This window comes from Mastigoproctus giganteus, chromosome 7, assembly GCF_048544385.1.
Source record: "Mastigoproctus giganteus isolate SK-2022 chromosome 7, ASM4854438v1, whole genome shotgun sequence".
Taxonomy (NCBI): Eukaryota; Metazoa; Arthropoda; class Arachnida; order Uropygi; family Thelyphonidae; genus Mastigoproctus; species Mastigoproctus giganteus.
This window is the reverse complement of record NC_143581.1, coordinates 220442807-220466929: the sequence shown is the minus strand read 5'-3', so window position 1 is coordinate 220466929 and position 24123 is coordinate 220442807. Positions and strand designations below refer to the sequence as shown.

Here is a 24123-nt window from a genome sequence, read left to right as displayed (position 1 = left end):
ATTTTATTTTTATCTTACCATGACCTTCTTGATATCTCCTCAAAAGAATATTTAAAGTGAAAATTTCTGGATATCTCTTATAAAATGCTTTACATAGAGGTAGAGATTTATAAAAGAAATAAAAAAGAAAGTTATTCTGCACTGTCAAAAGGTCCATTCTGCACTCTTCAAGTATCCAATGTGGAGAAACCGTTTGGCGAAAGAATTTTCAAAGCAATTCGATTACTGCCGCATTTCATAGGATTTGTAGTCATAGAGACCACAACTGGAATCTTCGACATACGAATGTCGCACGAATGTCAACTTGACGCGACACTTTTTCGGAAACTGACGATGTGTGGACATTCAGGTCGCCATGGGAACCGAATAATGCAGACTCTTCCGGAGATATTTTGTTTCTTTTCGTCTACTTCCTCCCTCACTCTCTCTCTCTCTTCGTCAGTGGATTTTAGGAAGATGGAGCGCGAGCTTGGAGAAAGTACTCGAAGTTCTTTCATCTGTAAGTTAATGATGAAAGAAGTATGCACACACGTACACATTCATTCCATTGCTCTTCTCTGATAGACACGAATAGATTCAAGGCGGATATTTCGTCCTATTCATCGAATAGTTTGTTTAGGATTTTAACAACTTGAATGTTTCCTTAATCAGAGTAGATTGCAACGATGAATACAAGCTTCTTTCTTTAGTATCTCATGGTGATTTAGGGAAAAAGCATTCAACCCATCAAGAGACAGACCTACTTCCATCAAGTACATGTTAACATCAATAATTGGATAAACATAAGAAGTTGGTGGGCAAGCATATTTGAGATGCAATTTTGGTTAGCAGCAGAACTGAGGCTATAAGACGTCGGTGTATCGTGTCTGTAAATTCGAATCTAAGGTGTTAAGTCTGAAATTTTATTAGAGATCACTCTCGTGAATGCTTTCAAATATCCGTCCACCCATGATAGTTTAAAAAGGAACAGCGTAGCAATGGCTGTAAAGTAGGAGTATTTGTTGTAGATCGATTACGGCCCAAAGAGTATGATTTGTTGCTGGAAGACCACAGCCTTCATCCTCGAATAAACAGCAACTGTTGGAGACATCAAAATCAGCAGGGCGACCATTCTAGAGAAATCTCTCCGTGTGGGTTGACATCTCTTATTGTCATGGCAACGGAATAACTGTATATTTATTCCCTGTTATCTGTGCCGGATGGAAGGATTTCTTCACGATTTATTGTCTATTTACATAGGGCGATAGAGCAATTCCAGTGAACAGCCACTTGGATATACGTGCAATCTATGTTTGCATATGGTTTGCACTTAACAGGTAATTGTGTTGCTGTGCATATACAGTAACTTATTTACAGAAATGGTGTTTATCTGAGTTCAGCTGGATTGAACCAAGACTTGCATTAGTAGCAGTTTCTGTTTGCTGGATGAAAAACCCATGTTTTACGATTAACCTTACTACATTGTGGGAAGAACTTCGTGTAGGATTTAACGGATTGATGACAATTATCAATTGTCTTGTGTTTGATGATTTCCAATTAATAAGACAATCTAGAATTTCACTTACCCAGTCTCAGTACCTCTTATTTTGCAGACCTTGTACAGGGTGATTATAAAGTCCTTTACCATTTTTACAAATTAATAGCTCGAAAACTATAGATAGCACTGTAAAGCGGTTTTCGATGCGAACAAAAACTATAAAAAGTAGTTCGAAATGTGACCACCAGAGGCTCGCAAAGTGATTAATTTAGAATAATAACACAAAGGTAAATTTTTCACCTTTTTTTTATTGACGATCAATCTCCACGTGTCCACTATTATTTTCCAATAAGCAATGAAGACGGGGCATTGTGTTCTCCACAACTGCTCTCGAAATTTTTGATGAAACTTTCACTACGTCCAGACCGATTGCGTCCTTCAAATCTTAAAAAATTGTTCTTGCTGCTCCTCATCAATTCTTTGAATCTAAGAGTTGCTCTGCGGGCTGCATTAACACCAATTCTTTAAAATGAAATTTAATTGTTTTATTTATTGGCAGCATTCTGAAACGAACTCGAATGGATTTAACTTAAGGGTTCAGCCTCAATGTCTTAATCCTTAATGAGACCTGAGTTCTTCAATCACAGACACTCCTTTTAATTACGAATATAAAAGCTAATTTGTTTGCTGTAGTGAATAAACCGCTCAGTGCCCTTGGTGGTGAAATTTCGAACTATTGTGGTTGTTTAAAGAAATTCCATATCTGTTGATTACAATGCTCCATCAACATCATTAACGGATATCAAGAATCGTGTTATTACTCTGGAGACTCTGTTCTGCTCAGAGCAGTAGCAAATTCCAAAGATCTTTTTTCTCCTACGATCCACTTATTTCGAGGCACTCTCACAACTGTTTTTTAAATTAGTTACACGTTTCCCCGAAATCAATCCATGCTGTATTTCTCATGTAATTCAAGTTCAGCCCAAATGATCCTATAACAATCTTCACTAATTCTCCAATATACTAGGACTTCACTTCGGTCCAGAAACATACGATTATAAATGACACGGGTCCTCGTGGGTAGCACAGTAGAATCGCCGTCCTCTCCACACCGGGTGGAAAAGACCTCAGTTCAAGCCCCTTCGATGATGTGAGGAATTTCTATGGGCCTTTTTCATAACGTGGCTGACTCGGTCGGTCTCTGTTTCTCAGTTGGTGGATCAGACGTTTACGAATCAATTTCTCAAATAATTATGAACACCACAAGGACGGTGATTGTCTTTCGGGTACGCTTATATTTATCATTATATGATATGAGTTGGATTAGTTCGCTTGGAAGCAACAGGACAGGATTTGCAAAGGGTTGCAAGTTTGTTGGGATTGTACTTCTGATCTACCGTTCAGAAAACACTAAAAAGCACAGCACTCTTTCTCTGGCCAAGACATTCTTTCACTTGCCAAAAGCTTAGAAACTTTTATTCGATATCTGCGAATACTAGAGCTACGTTTTGCTTTGATTGTAGCCTGTCTACATCCTGTCATAAATTCCACCATGTATCCGAGGGTGTCCAGATTTGACCTTTCTTCCAAAAGTATGCTTTCGGCTGCTGTATTGTGGTCGGTAGAGAACTGCAAAGCCGAATTGCCCTTTGTAATTAGCCAGCTAGGATAGATGTTGGAAATCTTGTGAATGTCCCTCGAACTTTGTAGATATAGTTTTTACACGGTGGATAGTTGCGTTGTCATCTTCAAAGAATCCATCGCAATCCGGGTGAACTTGGTTGGATAAGACTAGAAGATGTTCATTGAAGGTTACATGACCTTCGAACGGTATGAGCGTACCCAGCACGTACCGACAGAACATACCTCATATCGTAATGACAACTCCAGTCGCTTGATGGGTGGACACGAGACATTCTAGATGCATGGCTATAAGGTTATCTCTCTTTAACCCTATCATTGGTGCAAAGTAGTGTAACTCGAGACTAGTCAGACCACGTGATTTTTTCCTACTGTTCCACATTTCGCATTGCAGCCTTGGCATCGGCGCCACAACTCCATAACAATCTTTCAATTTTTTTACACAAATAAGTGGCTCTCGTATAGGCACACGACCACCAAATCCTAGATTCTTCAACTGCTGCCGCATAGTTCGGTTGGAAATGGGTCTTTCTCTGTCTAAATCGAATCTCTCACTCCTCGGCTGAGCATTCTATTCTGACATGCAATTCGCTGTAAATTCCTGCGGTCTCGTTCTGGAGTACCGACTTTCTATCTCATTTTTTCCTTTTAGAACTGCTTTCTCTTTTCGTATTCCACTCATCGCATGCCTTTGAGATGGTTTTTTTCGACACAGAAGTGACTTCCTTTATTTTTTCAATTGCTGCTGCTAAACGTGCCCTAACAATAACACATTTTAGAAAATCGGAAAGATCACCTGTCTTCTCCCTGACCACATCGATTAAGAAGCACCAGGAAGCGACAGACAGTATTTATATAATACCACGGACCTTGTGATCATACCATGACAACTTACATTTGTCTTCAATTATCTCTTGACGTTAACTGCAAAAGGTTTCTAATTGTTTGGCTGTTGAGCATATTAGTCAATGTTCAATTCTCATAGATGTTAGGAATATCACTGAGATACTCAGCACATAGCAGAGAGACAAATTTCGATCCTAATCCCTCTTCAAATCTACGTAACCTCTCTTAAATACAGCCTTACAACTATCTTTCCTTAATTCAATCTATGTCCCTTGTACTCAACATCCTAGGAATATAAATAGTCTTTATAAGTTTGCTTAACCATTTGAAGACCCTAAACACCATTTGCACATCTCATCAGATGCCTAGTCTATATGGTTACAAACCCTTAAGAATATTACAGAGATATTTAAACCTATAAGAGGTTTACAGACATTGCCCGCACTGTTCCGAGTATAGGATCCCCTGTTACCTCTTTTACCTTCGCGGTTATTTTGTACTGTTTGGAAAACTTGCCAACTTTTCACTCCGCATCAAACAGCATTGAGGCTAAGCAGAGCAGATGCGCATCCATTTACACCGACCCGGAAATTAACGTTTTACTGAGGACATCAGTTGTAAGTGAGACACGCCAGACGTCAGAATAATGCATTTCAATCGACGCGTGACGAACTGAGGATTATTCTGTCGTACTCTTCCTCAGTGGGAGACTTTAGAACGATGGCAGAGTATGGAAATCAACTAATCTGCCAATGAACTTGCTCTCAGAATCATCCAACTACGAATAGATTGAAGTGCAAAGTGGCCGACATATCAAACTTTTAGAGGCTTTCATGAAATATTGATAAACTGAGAGAGATGAGGTAGCTGTTGGTATTAAAGGCTGTTTACTACTCGCTCTCTATAACCAGCACTCATGCTAATGTCTCTAAGAGTTACTCCGATGGTATTGGGAGTAAACAGCGATTGTAGTCATCCATTCTTGAAATAGAGAAAGCCCCATGGGTACGTAGTTAAGATCATCTGTAGAGGATGCTTACCTGTCATGAGAAACAATGTTGTTTATAGGAAGAGGTGGAAATAAAAAATATTCGGCATAAAAGAGAAAAATGCAGTGGAAAGATAGAGACGCCATCAGCGTGTCGAGAATCATATGGGAAGGTCTTGGCAGATCGATACTCATCTGGGAGAGAATGAAACAGGGAAAGCTTTTTTGCCGAGTTTGTACGTGAAGTTGATGTGCTTTATCTTTCTGAAGTTAGTAAAAGTTTCTTATGTGCGTGCCTCTGAGAAACCAAAAAGCAATTCTTTATCGAAATATCTTAAAATTTTTTAGTCAAGTTTTAAGTTCAAATCATAGATTTTTAAGCACCAACAGAAGAAACTCTGTTCTACAGTAGTTCTATGGTACATGTGGACAATTGTTTCTTAAAATTAGGAAGAAAACAAAGTCGTCAATGTTTTTCTTATTTATTTCTAACCTTTGCTTCGCAGCAATTTCTATTCATATAAAGAAATCTGGTACAATTTATTTGAGAGTAAAATATTGGCCTGTTCAGTGGTCCACAGTACCACAGAAAAGATTAGGATATCTGAAGCTGAGAAACCATTGGATGGAGAGAAAAAGAACGGGGTTTTTTCTATATGTGAATAAAAAGAAGAATAAAACGAATCAGATCGGACCCTTGCGTAATGGGTGCGAGAAAGTCTTAGATAACCTAGCTGATGTTGCTGATGAATTGCATAGGTCTTTACTGACGAAAGACCCTTCGTGCTGAGAAGAGGCTGAGCCATATGAAGTTACAGATGACTTTTTATTAGAAAACATTGAACCTCAAGGCTGCAACTGATGGCCGTTGAGCATTTTATTTAATAATTTTTAAGGAGGATACAAGAGAACACATTGAACCATTGTGCATCTTTGGGTTGGGATGAGATTTCTTTGGATTAGAGAAGTGTCAACGTGTCGTTATGCATAAACGCTGTTCTAAGAGTAACTACCGATCTGTCGGTCTGATTTCAATGGTAGGGAGAATCACGGGTGCAATAAAGAATGCCATGCATAGACATTTAGATAGAAAACCGAAATCCATGTTTAACTAACCTGGTCAGTGATTTTTAAACAGCCACTCATCAGCTAGATGTAGGAATTCATTTCAACATTGTGTATTTGGATTTCAGCAAAGCCTTTAACTCAATCCCTCGTGAGAGGTTATTGTATAAGCAAAAACTGCGAATCACAAGGAAAATCTTTATATGGATCGCAGAGGGGCCTGCAAGGCAGAGCAGAGACAGTGGGTTATGATTAATGGTTATTTTTCAGATTGAGGGAAGTTGTGGCTCCAATGGTTTTGGAACCACTTTTGTTTTTGATTTCTTAAATGAAATCGACAATGGGATACAGAGCATAACTTCAAAATCTGCAGATAATGTAGGTGATTGAGGAATGGTTTAAACCACCACCAAACAGCACTCCTAAAGGATGATTGGATAGGCTTCAATAGTGGTCAGAAAAGTTGCCGTTGTTTAAAAATGATAGAAGGAGAAATTTTCACTGTTATAAAGGATTCCAGTCTATGCATGTAGCACAATTATACGAGGAACTTTTATGGGTTTTTTCACTCTGTGGCTGAGTTAGTCGGTCTCAGGGATGGACAGCAAGGTTTTTCCTCCCCGGAAACTTCGGTTTTCCGTTCAGAAAGCAAAATAGCTCAGACCGACAAGAGGATCCATGCAATATATGGACATACTACACATGGGCAGATGACTTCGCTCTCGGATGGCCCTAATATGACAGTTTTTTTTGTTAAAATGGATTCCAGAACTACACGCCATAAATTCAAATTAGGAGACAAAGAGATTTATACTGAATTGTAGGAAATTTTCTCTTCAGCGACGAGTTGAAGAGAAAACATTAATAAGGGGCATATCTTGCTGGCAAGAACTGGGACCTCTGGTACGTATGCACCAACGTTTCACTGCTGAGGTCTTTATTTATTTATTGTCTGCGTGGTAGCACAGTGGTATTGTCCCTGTCCTCCCAACACCGGGTGAAAAAGGCTCGGGTTCGAATCCCGTTGATGACGCGAAGAACGTTAATGGGCTTTTTTCATTTCGTGGCTAAGTTAGTCGTCTCAGGCGTAGACAGCAAGGTTCCTCCCCCCCCCCCAGAAACTGAGGTTTTTCGTCTAGCAAAACAGACAAGTCGACCACAGAACGCACTCAATTAACAGACATAAGACACACAGCGCGGCATATGAATTTAAATATTCGGGTGGCCTAATATAATAGTTTTTTTGTTTTATCGTGCAGCCATTTAAAAGTATGCAACAATGTTAATGATATACGAAACTTTGGTAGCAGTGATCAGGAAGTGATTATCCCTTTGTATGAGGCATGGTTAGGCCGCAGCTTGAGTACTGTCTACAGGTCTGGATGTCCCACTTTAGGAAGCATGTATAATTGCTGGAACGGGTGCAGAGAAGAGTAATCGGATTTGTGAAGGGAACAAAAGGGTACTCTTCCTTAGAAAGCCTTCATTTCTGCTAATACATGGATTCTAGGAACCTGCGGGGTGATCTGGTTGAGATGTTTCTGGTCTTGAATGGATTGAGTAAGCCGAATGTTAATGACTTTCTTGCTCTTCTGAAAGAATATACATGAGGGGGCGGGGCACAACTTGAGGAAAACGGTTGCAGGATAGATGTGCGGAAGTTTGACTTCAGCCAACGGGTGGTTGATTGTTGGAGCAAACGTCCATCTGTCGTTTTGGAAGTGGGTGGTTTGAAAAGATTCAAGGAAGAACTATACAAATTTTTGGAGGGTATAGATGGGTGAAGTGTGTAGGTTTTGTTTTTTTGACTGATGCTATGTAAGTTTGCTTTCTTGCATCATTTATCAATACTATCTTCAGTATATCATTAGACGCTATCTGGCATTCCATACTGAGCCTCACTCTCTAAATTGCAAATATCTTGTTTACATTTGCCCTTTCCAATGCACAGTCTGTCGAAACATGAGCCACATAACTGACGAAGTTGTTGAACAGCCCTAGTGCTCTGCCTTTAACTCTCCAGTCTGATGGAGAGTTAAAGAATTTCAGTGGCCCAAAGACAGATCCCTGTGGATAACCCCGAACCCACTCGCTTGGTAAAAGCCCCACTGTTGATTTCACCATAACTCTATCTCGAAAATAGTCTTTAACTACTAAGTAAATCTGGGAAATGCCAATTGGCACCGGCCATTACCGGGCACCGTTAGTATATTGTTGCAATCAATGGTGTCAAACGCTTCCGCAAAATCTACAAATAGATTCAAAGAGCACTTTTTCTCACAACTTTTAACAATCATTGTCATCCTTTTCAGGGCATCGTCCATTCCTTTCCCTGGAGTAAATCCATACTGATCAACCAACAATGCACCCCGCTCCCGAACTGCTTCTAAAATTCTTGTCGCTAGTCGTTTACAAACCTTGCCTAACTCACGGAACAAGCAAATGGGCGATATGAATCCATCCTATCCTTGGACATGGCAGAAGATTTCAAGATAAGTTTCAACAGTGCCTGCTTCCACGGGTATGGGAAGATTGAATCACTACTTATGCAAACCTACACCAAACACATTTCTGCCCCTTTTACAATTGATTTGATTCTGTTCTTCACAGCGATACGAGGTGGAATCGAACAGACGTTCAAAGTTCAATCCTTCCATATGTCAATCACGAAGGCACGCATTAAATGCACTGAGCAGATGAGATATGATTAAAGTAAAGCTACGTTTGATTACTTCAACCTCTATTAAATATAAACCAGGACATTTGTTCCTTCGTATTCTCTGAATCGCCGCCGATAATTCTTCCATAGTGAAATTGGGCTCCTGCCCAACCTCCACGTAGGCATCATTAAGTATCTTCATTTCCACATACTCAGGATTGTCTCCTTCATCAGCCCAGTTTTCATTCCCATCCAAATATTCTAGAATAAAAGAGTAACACTCTCCATGTATAGTTTGTCCATTTCCAGTAGCAACGGAACATACATCCTCTGCTAGATTATCCAGCTTGCTATTACACAATTTCTAGACCAGGCCCCAGGGATCATTTTGTCACTAGTCTTTACCAATTCTTTTCACAAGTGGTATTTCTCTTTAACAATGGAACGCATAAATTTCTCTTTAACCGTTGATTTCAACTTGCAGCTGGAGTTCTGTACCGCCATTCCATTAATCCGTGGGTAAGCCTTCCTTGCCCTGAAAGTTTCTTTAAGTATCCTTGTCTAATTAGGCGTCTACCAATTGATAGGAGCACGCTTATTTTGGCATCGCTTCATTGTTAGTTCAAATGCACCATATAACCAATCGTGCACCAGCTGAAGAACCCTAGTTCCACTCATCTCTCCCAACATCTCACGAGTTGCATGCGCACCCAAATCTATTCAATTCGTTATCGACAGCAGGCCAATTAGCCATAACAAAAATCGGCGTAACTGCCCGTTGATAAATTCTAACCTTGATCTATAAGTCTTTAATCTCAAACCTAATGACCCATCTTGTCGCTGGAAACCCAGTCAGGCTCAACCGACCAATTATCAATGGGACTTGACCCATACATGCTTGTGAGTGTCACATCTATATTGGTCAATGCGAATAATGGCTGTTATACGTGCGAGCAGTGGCCCACCACCATATTTGGTAGGTGGTCATAATTCAGTGATCACTGAGTGTAATTTTTGTTTTTGGCTGTTCTGTAGAAGTCAACGGTTTCCTTGCGCTCTATGAAACACAAAAGTTATTTGGGAGATGGAAATAGTCACACAATCCTGAGGTGAATTTTTATTCATTTTAGAAAGAGGGCTTAATTTCTTTTTTTTTTTTTTGGGGGGGGGGGTCCTGTTGGCATTTTGTTAAACCCTGGAATGTGCGACTGATTTTTTTTAAATTTAAATTGAGACACAGGGCCTCATCCCGGGATGAGGCCGCGTGTCTCAATTTTAACATCCCATCAGGGTATAAATGCCTTAAAATGAGGAACGATTCAGTCTTTGGTTGAAGTACGCATTCCACAAAGATCCTGGTCTCAAAAAATACAGTAATTCAAGAAAGAATTCAAAGTCAGCTATGGAGAGTATCTTTTTTTTTTTCAAACGTTATTTAAGTAGAACGATGGTACCCGTCACTGTCTTCACTCACCATTTGAAAAAGGTCTACGTTCGGATCCTGTCTGGACGTGAGAAATTTTTATCCTTTCAACTAGTTAGTATCAGGAAGGAGTTACAATTCTCTTGGAAAGCCGGGTTTTTCATCCAGCAAAACACGCGTTTAAACGCTTAATATACACAATTTATAAGAGAGAGAGAATTGAAAAACAAGAGATTGATAGATGGAGAGGGTGCATTGGAAAATAAGAGATAGAGAGATGCAGAGAGAAAGAGAGAATGAGAATTGGAAAACAAGAGAGGGATGGATGCAGAGAGAGAGAGAGAGAGAGAGAGAGAATTGGAAAACAAGAGATAGATGGATGTAGAGAGAGAGAGAGAGAGAGAGAGAATTGGAAAACAAGAGATAGATGGATGCAGAGAGAGAGAGAGAGAGAGAGAGAGAGAGATAGAATTGGAAAACAAAAGATAGATGGATGCAGAGAGAGAATCGGAAAACAAGAAATAGAGAGATGAAGATGATGATGGACAGAGATGAAGAGAGCTGAGAGGGAAAGAAAAAAGGCCAAAACAGAATGACATGAGAGATAAGAGATCGAATGATGATAAACAGAGAGAGAGAGAGAGAGAGAGAGAGAGAGAGAGAGAGAGAGAGAGAGAGAGAGAGAGATTTAGAAAACAAGATATAGAGAGATGAAGATGATGATGGATAGTGAAATAGAGAGCTGAGAATGGAAGAGAAAAGGCAAAGCAAAATTACATGAGAGATAAGAGATTAAATGATGATAAACATACAGAGACAGAGAGAGAGAGTTGGAAAACAAGAGATAGATGGAGAGAGAGAGATTTGGAAAACAAGAGATAGATGGAGAGAGAGATTTGGAAAACAAGAGATAGATGGAGAGAGAGATTTGGAAAACAAGAGAGAGATGGAGAGAGAGATTTGGAAAACAAGCGATAGATGGAGAGAGAGAGAGAGAGAGAGAGAGAGAGAGAGAGAGAGAGAGAATTGGAAAACAAGAGATAGAGGGAGAGAGAGATTTGGAAAACAAGACATAGAGAGATGAAAATGATGATGGATAGAGAAGTAGAGAGCTGAGAAGGAAAGAAAAAGACAAAACGGAATGACATGAGAGATAAGAGATTGAATGATGATAAACAGCCACAGAGAGAGAGATAGAATTGGAAAACAAGAGATAGATGGAGAGAGAGAGAGAGAGAGAGAGAGAGAGAGATTTGGAAAACAAGACATAGAGAGATGAAGATGATGATGGATAGAGAAGTAGAGAGCTGAGAGTGGGAGAGAAAAGGCAAAACAGAATGACATGAGAGATAAGAGATCGAATGATGATAAACAGAGAGAGAGAGAGAGAGAGAGAGAGATATTTGGAAAACAAAAGATAGAGAGATGAAGATGATGATGGATAGTGAAGTAGAGAGCTGAGAGTGGAAGAGAAAAGGCAAAGCAAAATTACATGAGAGATAAGAGATTAGATGATGATGATGATGAGAGAGAGAGAGAGAGAGAGAGAGAGAGAGAGAGAGAGAGAGAGAGAGAGAGAAGATGACGAGGTGTGAGGGTTCTCCCTGTGGTTGTAATGTTCGCCACAGTGTATTTTTCCATCGGAGACATTCGCTTCGAAATTTTCTAATCTCCCTTTATGTTTCGATTCCTTTGCGAATGCACATTTAAAAACTTGTTATCCATCTCGGAATTGCCGTTTCCTTCCCTCGTGCAGCGTCCCTTTTTTGCGGTGTCAAGTTATTTGGGAAAATGAGCCTCCCCGTCGCCTTTCGACCCTTTTTCGCCGGTTACTTCGTATGGCAAATAACGACGCACGCTGCTCGAAACACGAATACTTACTTTACCTTTAAAGGGAGGTGTGTGCTCTCAGTCGTAAAACACACACACGCGCGCGCGCGCGCATCTGTCTACTCTAAAATGTGTTCCATATTGTGTGTATGTGTGTGCGTGTGTCGAAGCCGAGTGTGAGTGGTCCTCGCTGATGAATTCCTTCCGCAGTTTACGTGCAACAATCGATTGGTTGGTACACAGATCAGAAGGCAATTACACTAAAGGATTTCGAGAAGGCAGCATTTGCATCTTCATCATTAAACATCCGAGACAACATAATGCGTCTCTTTGCCCCACTCTACAAGCGAACAGCTGATTCTCTTAATGGGGATCCAATACCGAATGGGGTGGTTTCTGTGTAGGTACCTCGTTACAACTACCATCACTAATATTGGGTGCCTCCTCCCCCTCGGCTGTCAGTGGCCTACTTTGGCAACGGATAACTCGCTTCGAACAGAGAAGCGCGCTGCTTTTTGCCAAGTACGCAGTTAGTGGATCTCTCGAGGTTATATGAAAAATTCTGTGGGAGGATTCTATGAAAGGCTTCCCATGGAAGATTCTATGAAAGGCTTCCCATGGAAGATTCTATGAAAGGCTTCCCATGGAAGATTCTATGAAAGGCTTCCCATGGAAGATTCTATGAAAGGCTTCCCATGGAAGATTTTATGAAAGGATTTCTGTGGAAGGATTCATAAGAAAGGACTCTATATGTAAGGATTCACAAGGAAGGACTCTATATGGAAGAATTTCCGAGAATGAATTTTAATGAAAGGATTTTTGTGGAAGGATTCTATGAAAGGATTCCAATGGAAGGAGTCATATTCTTGCAGTTCTTTGATTTTAGGAGCATCCGCAAGTAAGGCCATGTTTCTGCATCTGACTTTTTGTTTACTGGACAAAAAACATGAGTTTCCAGGAGAAAAAACCATGCTACCCTCCCTCGAAACCAAATAACGCAGCCATGTTGTGAAAAACACCCATAAAAATTCCTCCACTCAAAAACGGGATTTGAATTCAGGTTTTTTTCCACCCTGTGTGGGGAGGACGGCGATCCTACTATGTGCTACCCACGAGGGGAGTCATATGGGAAGATTCTATGAAAGGATTCCCATGGAAGGAGTCGTTGTTGTTGTGTTGGAATTTAACGACGCATAGGCTACTTAGGGCCAATGGAAGGAGTCATATGGGAAGATTCTATGGAAGGCTTTCCATGGAAGCAGTCATATGAGAAGATTCTATGAAAGCATTTCTGTGGACGGATTTAATTTGAAAGGATTTCAGTGGAAAGATTCAAAATGAAAGGATTTCAGTGGAAAGGTTCAAAATGAAATGATTTTTGTTGAAGGATTCTATGAAAAGATTCGTATGAAATAATTTTTGTGGAAGGAATAATAAGAAAGGATTCTGTATGAAAGGATTTCTGAGTGGATTTTAATGAAAGGAATTTTGTGCAAGGATTCTATGAAAAGATTTGTATGGAAGGGTGAAATTCAAAGATTTCTATGGAAGGATTATATATGAAAGGAGTTCTGTGGAAGGATTCTGTTAAAAGATTTGTATGGAGGGATTATATGCAAGGAAAGAATTTCTGTAGAAGGTTATAGATGACCTCATTATGTTAGCATCACACTTGAGCCTTACCACTAGCTCCTTCAAAAAATGTAAATGTAATAAACCTTAAATCCAAACTTAATTTCAAAAATTCCAAGAAGAGGAAGCTTGTCCTCCAGATGGTAACAGAGCTTGCCATCAGCATCAACTTCTGTCATGTATACATCTACTTCCACACTCTTTGATCATTATGCTGCATCGTTATCCAAAGATAAATCTGACTTATTAGCATCTTTCTTTTTCTCCAACTCTTGGATCGATGATTTTAATAAGTCTCCACTAGCCACATCAAGCACATTCCATTCAATGTCTCTCCTGGATTTTGCAATAGAAAGTAATGAGAAGAAGTACGTTTACCTGCCATTAATAACTCTGTAGTGGTGCTGATATCCCATTCGTGTCACTGAGAGCCTGTGCGTGTGCTGCGACAACGTTGACCTGCTTTCCGAGCGAACAATTCTTTACAAGACTCTCCTGTTACATTCCATCAGATTTGTAGATTTCCGAACCGGTTTGTGAAGTATCCAGGTCCTGATGGCATCTAATTCCCTAAAATCTCTTTTCCCATTGGTGTTTTTCCTTCTATGTGGAAATTTCCTCGAAATAAATTTCACATTTACTACCCTTGTTGGCCTTGCTTCAATGCTTTCCAAAAATCGCAAAACTCCATTAACTTCAGCTCTTAAACTATCTCGAAATTTTCCATCTGTTTAAATTATCCCCAAATATAGATTCGATCGATGTCCATCCACGGAGGATTTCATGTCGTATGTCTCTCATCTGTGGACAAATGTCACGATGTCAATCGATTCTTAGAGTAAACGTATCGTTTACTAATTATCCCCGATTAAGTATACTACCCTTCAAAAATATTGGAACACAACAACTTAGAGAGACTCAAGTCGTTTATCAATAAGTTTCTCTAAGACGTTGAACTCTGAACTCATCCACAACACTTGAATATTCCAGACTTTGTAGTTTTGGAATGATTGTAAAGAGAAAGATTTTTATTCCTCCGAATCATTTATTGAAGCATCTCTATTGTGACTTTCTCTTTTGAAAGTAAACACGACTCTTCTTCAAATCTTCGAAAATATCTCATTTTGACTTCGATGGCTTCGACCAAAACAGCAAATATTATCAGATGTTCTTTATTCAACTAAGATAGAGAGAGAGAGAGAGAGAGAGAGAGAGAGAGAGAGAGAGAGAGAGAGGAAAAATTGAAGCTGAGGAGAATGGTAAGAAGAAGTGGCATTTCAGCTCTATAAGATTAACCCTTGTCTTGACACATGAACAGTGTGATTTGGGTAACATATGTTCCTGCTAGACGTCTTTCCATTGTTATGTAAGCCTTCGGATGAAAGGCAAAAGGGGTGGTTGCTATGGAAACAGAAGTCGGAGAGCACTAAGCTCTAGGAAAATGTCATTCCTTCGATTCAACTGTTTAGCCTCCTTTCTCAACAATACCAACATTAATGATGGAAGTTAGAAAAGATGGTTTACCTTCTAAAGAGGAATTTTAGCATGATGGATGATCAAGGCTACGTCAACTTCTTTCACTTCAACTTGTTTAGATTAAGAAAGTTTTCCAAGTTTTTATTTTTCCCAATGCGTAAGTTGAGCCGAATTTTAATAGAAAAATGTCTAATGAAAGATTATTGTATGGGAGGAAAGGAATGATCACAGATGAATGTTTTCTGGGGTAATGTACACTGCCCATTCAGAATAATGGGAACACTCGGGTTGATTGACTGAAAAACAAAGACTGGGAGAACCAGAATGATTAGAGGTGGACGTTTCTTGGAATAATGTAATATTTTGTGCGAGCGTGACGTTTTTTTGTTTCAGTCAATCACCCTGAGTGTTCTTATTATTCTGAAGGGGCAGTGTACTTTGTTCCGCGAAACATTCATCTCTGATTATTATGTTTCTCCCATACAATAATCACTTTGGGGTTTGTTTTGGCTCATTCAACCTGTGTTCCTATTATTCTGAATAGGTAGTGTACGTTGCTCCACGAAACAGTCATCTCTGATCGTTCTGTTTCTCCCATACTTCGTGACTGTTTCGTGGTGTAATGTACACTACCCATTCAGAATAATAGGAACACTCAGGTTGATTGACCGAAAAAATATTGTATGCGAGAAAAGGAATAATGTACACTACCCATTCAGAATAATAGGAACACTCGGGTTGATTGATTGAAAAAAAACCCGGCACGCTTGCACTAGTGTCTTCGGAAGTGGTTGCTAACTGCGGAAAATATTTAATATTGCCAAATGACCTTTTGACCTTTGAGTATTAGTTAAGAAAGGAAAATGAGTTGGAGGGTTGTTGCGAGTGTGGCTTAATGCGTGTCGTTTGTTTTTGTTGCAGATGAGAGCTTGAGAGGTGGTCGCCTCGACTTATCCGGAAAGTAAGAGTTCTCCATGAATGCATTAGCAGTTTGCTGCGTCTTGCCGTTAGGTCATGAGGAAAAACGTGAAGAGCGAGGTAAGGTGTTACAAATATCTACTTTTTTACCGTTCTCTCTCTCTCTCTCTCTTTCCTCAAACGCTTTTCTTACGTACAGCAGATCTGTTTTGGGAGCAGATATCTCCTCGGAGAGGGATGAATTCGCCCTCAGAGGTTGTGCCGCGAATTTAACGCGGAGTGCCATAATTTGAGCGAGGGGGGGGGATGTCGCCGATGCTCTCTAGTTACGTTAACTGCGACGGAGAGTGAATGGACGGCTACGTGACTGGAGTGACGAGGTTAAGGAACGGCGCAATACGATCTACGCCAGTTTATCGCTAAGAGGCCGAGCTGCTTCACTTCTGCTTCTGTTTGTGGGGTTGCACCCCCGAATCGAGTTCGTGTTATCATTCCGAACTAACAGTAAACACCCTCTGTTTATTCGCTTTCCTCCTCCCACCGTCTTTTCACCTCTTCCTCCTATTTCTTTTCTCTCTCTCTGTCTCCTTCTTTCTACCTTCATTTTCTTTTTTCTTTATATATTTTTCGTTCATTTTATTTTTTCTCATTTTTTTATTTCTCCCTCTTTGTTTTTATTTCTTTCTGTTTTTATTTTTCTTTCCTTATTTCTCTGGTTTTCTTCCTCTACATTCACTTCCCTTTTTTTCTCTGTTTTATTCCTCATTAATTCATATGTTCTTTCTCTCTGTCCTTCGCATTTTCTTCACTATTCCGCATTCCCTCTCTCTCTCAATGTTTCTTTCTTTCCACCTTTTTGTTTCTCTTTTCCACCTCCCACCCTTTATTTTGTTCTGCCTTTCTTTCCCTCTGTGCCTCTTAAACTTTCTTTCTCTCCCTCTATTTTCGTTTATCTTTTTTAACCTTACTTTTCTTGTTCGCTATTTCTTTCATTCTTGCACTGTGTTCTCTTTCTTCTCTCTCTCTCTCTCTCTCTCTCTCTCTCTCTCTCTCTCTCTCTCTCTCTTCCTTCGTTTACTTTCTTTTTCTCTCTCTTTTTCGGTTTCCTTTCTTTTTATCCTCCTGTTGATTTACTTTCTCTTTCACTTTCTTTAGTTTCTTTCTCTATGTCTCTGTTTCTTTACTTTTTCTCTTTCTTTCTCTTTCTGTTTCTTTGTTTTTTTTCCCTTTCTCTCTCTCCTTCTCTCTCTCTTTCAGTTTCTCTACATCCTTTCTCTTTGTCTCTGTCTCCTGTTTCTTTACTTTTTCTGAGTCCTGTTTCTTTGCTTTCTTTCTCTTTCTCTCTTTCTGTTTCTTCGCTTTCTTTCGCTTTCTCTCTCTCTCTCTCTCTCTCTCTCTCTCAGTTTCTCTACTTCCTTTCTCTTTGTCTTTATGTTTCTTTACTTTTTCTCTTTTTCTGAGTCTCTCTGTGTCTTTACTTTTTCTCTTTCTGTTTGCTTTCTTTCTCTCTTTCTGTTTTCTGCTTTCTTTCTCTACTTCCTTTCTCTTTGTCTGTCTCTTTCAGTTTCTTTAATTTTTCTCTTTTTCTCAGTCTCTCTGTGTCTTTACTTTTTTTCTTTCTCTCATTCTGGTTCTTTGCTTTCTTTCTCTCTCTCTCTCTGTCTTTCAGTTTCTCTACTTCCTTTCTCTTTGTCTGGGTCTCTTTGTTTTTCTTTACTTTCTCTCTCCCTCCCTCCCTCTCCTGTTTCTTTACTCTCTCTCTCTCTCTCTCTCTCTCTCTCCTGTTTCTTTACTTTCTCTCTCTCTAATTTCTCTTTCTGTTTCTTCACTCTGTCTTTCTCTTTCTCTCCCTGTCTTTCAGTTTCTCTACTTCCTTTCTCTGTATCTCTTTGTTTCTTTATTTTTTCTCTTTCTCTGCATCTCTTTCTGTTTCTTTACTTTTTTCCTTCTGTTTTCTTTCTTTCTTTCTCTTTCTCTGTTCCTTTCTATTTCTTTACTTTCTCTTTCTCTCCCTCTCTTTCTGTTTCCTTTCTTTCTTTCTCTTTCTCTGTTCCTTTCTATTTCTTTACTTTCTCTTTCTCTCCCTCTCTTTCTGTTTCCTTTCTTTCTTTCTCTTTCTCTGTTCCTTTCTATTTCTTTACTTTCTCTTTCTCTCCCTCTCTTTCTGTTTCTTTACTTTCTTTCTTCGTCTATTGTGTCTCTCCTTTTTTTTTCACTCGTTCTGTCAACTAACGTCTATTTTCTCTTGTTTTCTATCTCTCTTTTTTTTTTCTATTTCGAGTTAGTTAGCACAGCGGCTACGATTGTTGGATACGGGTTCGATTCCCGTCACAACCGGGATTATTTTTCTGGGCCGAGTTAGTCGGCGTCTGCTGAGAATGGTGTCCTCCTCAGCTAACCGCCACCTAATATAACGAAGCGACTGCTGTGCTGTTTCGAGTCACGTTCAATTCATCATCAGGGAGTGGGTAGTGAGTGGCCAGAGTAAAGGAGCCTCGGTGGCCCCGGCATAGCTGCAGCGTGTCATTAGCAGTGAACTTTGCTGCAAATGCAACTTCGCACTGAGATACGATTACCGATCTGTTCATCCCTATCAATGGAGAAACATTTCGCTGAGTGGGCTGTTCACGAGGAGATTAGCGGCATAGCGGGAACATTGGCGTTCGTATCGAGGAGGAGGAGGAGGAAGAGGACGTTCGACACGAAAACTGCTCACAGCTGCGATAACGGCGTAGTTTTTAACTGCACCAGCTCACGCAGACGACAGACCGAATGAATCATGTCGCAGTTGCACTAACACGTGCTCTAAAAGTGACAGAAAATTTAATTCGAAATTGGAAGAAGCATCACTTTAGATAAGAAAAATCACGGAATTATATAAAAATGGTACGAATGTTTATGCATCGAAAGTAACGTACAGATATGAAAGAAAGAAAGGCAGAATGTTGCGGCGAAATTGCTTCAAAAGTTCCCTGCCAGCGACCAGTAATGTCATTCGTCTGCTACTTATCAAAACTCGAAACATTTTTTGAAGCAGACGTCATTATAAATTCTCCATTTTTCGTTTGGCATCCGAAATGCCAAACGAAAAAAAAAATGGAGAATTTATAATGACGTCTGCTTCAAAAAACTGAAATTTCATTTTTTATAGACGCACATAATTAAAAATTAAATTCCTTGCATATATTATAAAAAAATCAATAAAATGATTATAATAATTATGAATTAAAAATACTGTAAGTTCACAAGTGAAAAGTTGATTTATAAATTAATTTTATTTTGCTTAAATAAAAATTTACTCTAATAATTTTAATTTTAATTAAAATTAATTTTAATGATTAAAATAATATTTAGAATTTTTAAAAATAATTAATAATTTAAAAAAATATATATATAGTTAATTTAAATAATTAATTAATTTTAACGCAGTCACTCGTGAGGTTTTTATATATTTATATATTTTTCGATTTTTTATTTCAACATTATTTTTTATAATTTTTTTTGTTGCTTCCATGCACTACACGACTTATTCTGATACTAAATTTTTTAATTTTAATAATTTTATTAAATTTTTAAAAGAAATGCTTATTTTGTTAATAAGGTTTATTAAACAAGCAGTTTCAGATTATAAAATGTGTCATGATCCTACGAACAGGATAATTTTGAAAAAAAGATATTAAAATCATATAAATTTATTTTATAATTCCAGTTACCAAAACCCTGTTGACACCACATTTAAAAAAGACACGCATCCACTGTGCTACCACGTCCCTTGCGAAATTGTGCCTTAAAATGTTTCTGTACAGCTATTTCTCTTTGTGATTATTTTAAAACTTTATTCTACTAAAAAATTTACATATTTGACGATTTTCAAAAAAAAAATCAAAAATAATCACAAATAGAATATAGATTTTTCTATTTGTGATTATTTTCAAATTTTATTCTACTAAACATTTAATTTTTCGATGATTTTAAAATATCTGGAAATATCAAAAAATCCTTTACATAACCATGAAAAAAGAAATCAGAAACCCGAAAGAACAAAACGCTATAGACATAATTCAAAAAAGACACGCATCCACTGTGCTACCACGTCTCTTGCGAAATTGTCTTAAAATGTTTGAATATAGCTATTCTCTTATATTCAATGAACTCTGATGTGATGAATTCTGTTGATCATCAACCCACAGAAATGAAAACTGTATTTCATTTCTTTAAGGCTAACTTATTTCGAAGATAAGAAAATTTATCCGAAGAAAAAGGACTTTTTTTTAATCGGCCGAAACGACTTTTGCTATGGTATCTGGTTTTCTTGTTTACAGCCTCTGTGCGAACTGGAAAACTACCTTTTCTCTGTCTTTAAGAAAATCATTTTTGATAAGCTCACCTAAAGTTAATTAAGATGTCAGAAAAAAAGACATCATAAACACTGTTATGAGTCCGGCAGTGAAAATTAATTATCTTTTAACGAGTTTTGTTCTGATGAGATGGAGTAAGGTGCAGAGAAAGAAGGAAGAAGATTAAAATTTTATATTAAAATTGACACGCCACAAAATAAAATTCCTTCCTACCACTCTGTTTCTTTTCATATGGAGTACTCCAACTCACGATGAATACGTATTGTTTACCAAATACCTTCATCTGGAAATTACAGAGAACCGGATATTAGTTTGGACAGCTTATTAGCTTGGAATTTAAGAAGCAAAATTCCTTTCCACCATCACGAATTCATTGTTGTTGTTGTCATAGGGTTTTAGGAGCATCAGCGACTAAGGCCATATTGCTCCGTGTATATTGTCTGTTCTGAGGTCGGTTTTCTGTTTCCTGGTCAAAAAACTCAAGTTTCCTGGAGAAAAAAACTATGGTACTCTCGCCTGAGACCGATAAACTCAACCACGTTGTGAAAAAGGCCCATAAAAATTCCTCTCGTGATCGACTGGACTCGAACTTAAGTCTTTTCCACCCAATGGGGAGGATGGCGATCCTACCAACTGTGCTATCCACGAGGGCACCAATAACCTATAATAAATACATAACGAACCATGTATATTAACCAACTCCGTGATAAAATCTTTGTAAGATGCGTGTCTATGGTGGGTTTGTTTGTTTTTCTGGATGAAAGAGTCCATATAGGATTCAAAATCAGACCTTTTTGCAAGTTGTAGAAGAACACTATTCCATAAGTTGGAGTAGAAGGTCATATTTTGGTAAAGCAGTGTACTAACTTGTTCTATTTCAGAAATTGTCAGCAATTAAATCTGTTTCTCTGAATGATTTGGCCAAAGTCTCTTTTGTACACATAACTACACTTCCTGGCCAAAAAAAAATTAGAAACCTTTATTCAATATGCAGTTTTCATTCTGTGGCCAAGTTAATCGGTGTCAGATATGGATATAAAGCCCCTCCCCTCATAAACTCGGGTTTTATGTCGAGCTAAACAGGCAAATTTACCATAGAATATACGCAATTTATGGACCTAATATACATGGGCATATAAGTTTAGACTTAGGTAGCGCTAATAAGATAGTTTTTTTTCCCGAATTACAGCCCCTACAGATCGTGCCACCGATTTCACTACGAATCCAAGGAATTCGAACTCCAGATTTGACCATTCTTCCATCAGGATATCCGTCAACTGCCGTTTTTTTGGTCAGAATAAAACTGCGAAGCCGAATTGTCCTTTCCAGACATTCTCAATACCGTTCAAATCGAGAATTAGACGACCAAAGTAGATGATGAAAGTCGTAGGACTATTCCTCCAACAATTCGAATACAATTCTTCCACGGTGGACAGTTGCATTGTCGTCCTGAAAGAATCCATCGCAATCCAAGTAAAAATGAAGCATTAAAGGGTGAAGTTGGTCTCAAAGATCTCATACTACGATATACCAACTCCGACCTCTTGAATAGCTGACTTGAGGCAGTGTGGACGCATGGCTTTATGAAGTTCAAGCCATAGTCTCCCTAACATTCGTGCAAAAAGTTTAAATCGAGAGAAGTCAAGCCACGTAATCTTCATCCATAGTCCAATCTTGGCATTTTCGGCACCATTGTAGAGCACTTCTCCGAAACTCCTTAATCAAACTTTTTTTAAGCAAGGAAAGACTTTTAGCTTCCAATTTTTTTTTCAGGAAAATCTACATAATTTTAACATTCAATGTTAAACTCCCGACACTCTTCTTAAAGGAATGAATTTCAAAACACCTTAAGTGACAACTGGGAAATCCTAAAGTTGAACTTTAAGTGACAATCGGATGTAGAAGGAAATGAGATGGATGTTAGCAAATGAGAAAAATAGATTACAAATGATGGACGCATGTTTCAAAAAATCCATTACTGTTTTTTCCTCCACAACTTCCCACCATTTTTCTATGACACATTTCAGAAACCAATTTTTAATTTACTGTTCAAAAATCCCCTGGAATATTCTTCAAAGTTTTCCAAGAATTGCATTTTTTTATCGATAAAATTATGGATTTTTGGAAGGATGCGTTCATAGATAATCTATTTTACTCAAATACTAACAGTTTTATCGATACTCTTCTCTTGAGCGATTTCCTATTGAGATAAAATGAATACAAACTGCCACTTTTCAATAAACATACTGCTGGAATAATGTAACACATTTATTTTCCTTCCATTATCATTAATACCGGGAAATGGAGGACTGGGTGAGAATTAAGAGCTTACCAACTTAGCTTTTAATCTCTTGATGTGGTAAAATTTCAAAGGAAATTAAAATATAGATATAGCGGGTTAAATGTTCGCTCTCTTCTTTCTGGCGAGTGAGTCCTTTTTTGTTTTTGCACCAAGCGCCTCCTCCAAGAAGGTCTTCGAAAAATTAATTAATATAAAAAGGTGCATTTGTGTCTTGATAAACATTATTCTTGGGTTAATTAAAGAAGTGTTGTTGAGAAATTCGTTTTTAGTGGGGCATAAAGGATCAGAATGGAAACAAAATGCTAGTGTATGTTTGTTAAATATTTAATATGCGCTTGTCAGATGTCATAAAAATAATGGTTTGCATTCAGTTGGATTTTCAGAGAATGTTTTTCTACTTCTGTTTAATTCTTTAAATGAAGCTTGATGTTTTTAAAAATTTTCCTCCTCAACGTTCTGTTGCGTAGAAAGAAAGCAAAAACATCAGCAGAGTTTAATTGGAAAACATTTCTTCTGGAAACTTGATAAGAACAACACCTTTAGAATTCTTCTGACCTCTTGAACGTACTTGTTTGTTGATCTAAGAACAGTTTAAAAAACTGCAATTGCATTAAAAGTAATAAAAAAAAATTAAAAACAGTACTCAAATTTAATTCCAATTTCTCCCATATTTTGCAGCTTTAATTAAATGCCTACATTTTTATTATTGAATGCTTTACTTGAAAATGTATACTTTTGATTTAAATTTTTTAATTAAAAAAATGAATTTGATTTTTTATTTTTAAACTTTTATTTTGTAGTTTTAAATTTAAATAATTTAATCTTTTATTTATTTTTTTTATTTTAAACTATTTTTAAAAAATTATTTTAATTTTTTGATTTTAAACTTTTATTTTGTAGTTTTTAATTAAAAAAAATTAAAATTTTTGTTATTTAATTTTTACTTTAATCTATTTATTTATTTAAAAGAATTTGTTTATTTTTTAACTTTAAACTTTTATTTTGTAGTTTTTAATTTAAAAAAAATTAAAATTTTTGTTATTTAATTTTTAATTTAATCTATTTATTTATTTAAAAGAATTTATGTTTATTTTTTAACTTTAAACTTTTATTTTGTAGTTTTTAATTTTTAAAAATTTAAATATTTTTTATTATTTTTTTAAAAATTAAACTATTTATTTATTTAAAAAAATCTATTTTGATTTTTTAATTTAAAATTTAATTTTATCTTTAATTTATTTAAGTTCAAAATTTTATACAATAACCAAATAACAAAAATAAAAAATTACAAAAATGACAAAAAATATCCAAAACTATTTTTTGTAAAATTTTCCTATTTTTAATTATTTTTCTTTTCAACTATATATCTATTTTATTTAAAAATGATTTTAAAATTTTATATTTTTATTTTTTCGAATGTAATTTAAAGTTTTTAACTCCTTAATTTTTTTTTATTTGTTAAAATATCTGAATTTTTAATCTAAAAATATTTTTAAAAAATTTTATAA

At 37.3% G+C, this 24123-nt stretch overlaps 1 protein-coding gene across 2 annotated transcripts in view; it reads left to right on the top strand.

Annotated features, from left to right (window-relative positions):
• LOC150083704 (suppressor of lurcher protein 1-like) overlaps positions 1-24123 on the top strand; it is a 363928-nt gene that overhangs the window by 20644 nt on the left and 319161 nt on the right. Inside the window, exon 2 of one of the 2 annotated variants that reach the window (XM_090378137.1) lies at positions 15959-16075. In XM_090378137.1, the coding sequence (XP_090234263.1) occupies positions 16012-16075 (64 nt within the window). In that variant the 5' untranslated portion in view covers positions 15959-16011. Of the gene's footprint in view, positions 1-15958; positions 16076-24123 lie in introns of those variants that run through there. The other variant, XM_090378136.1, reaches the window with a different exon arrangement.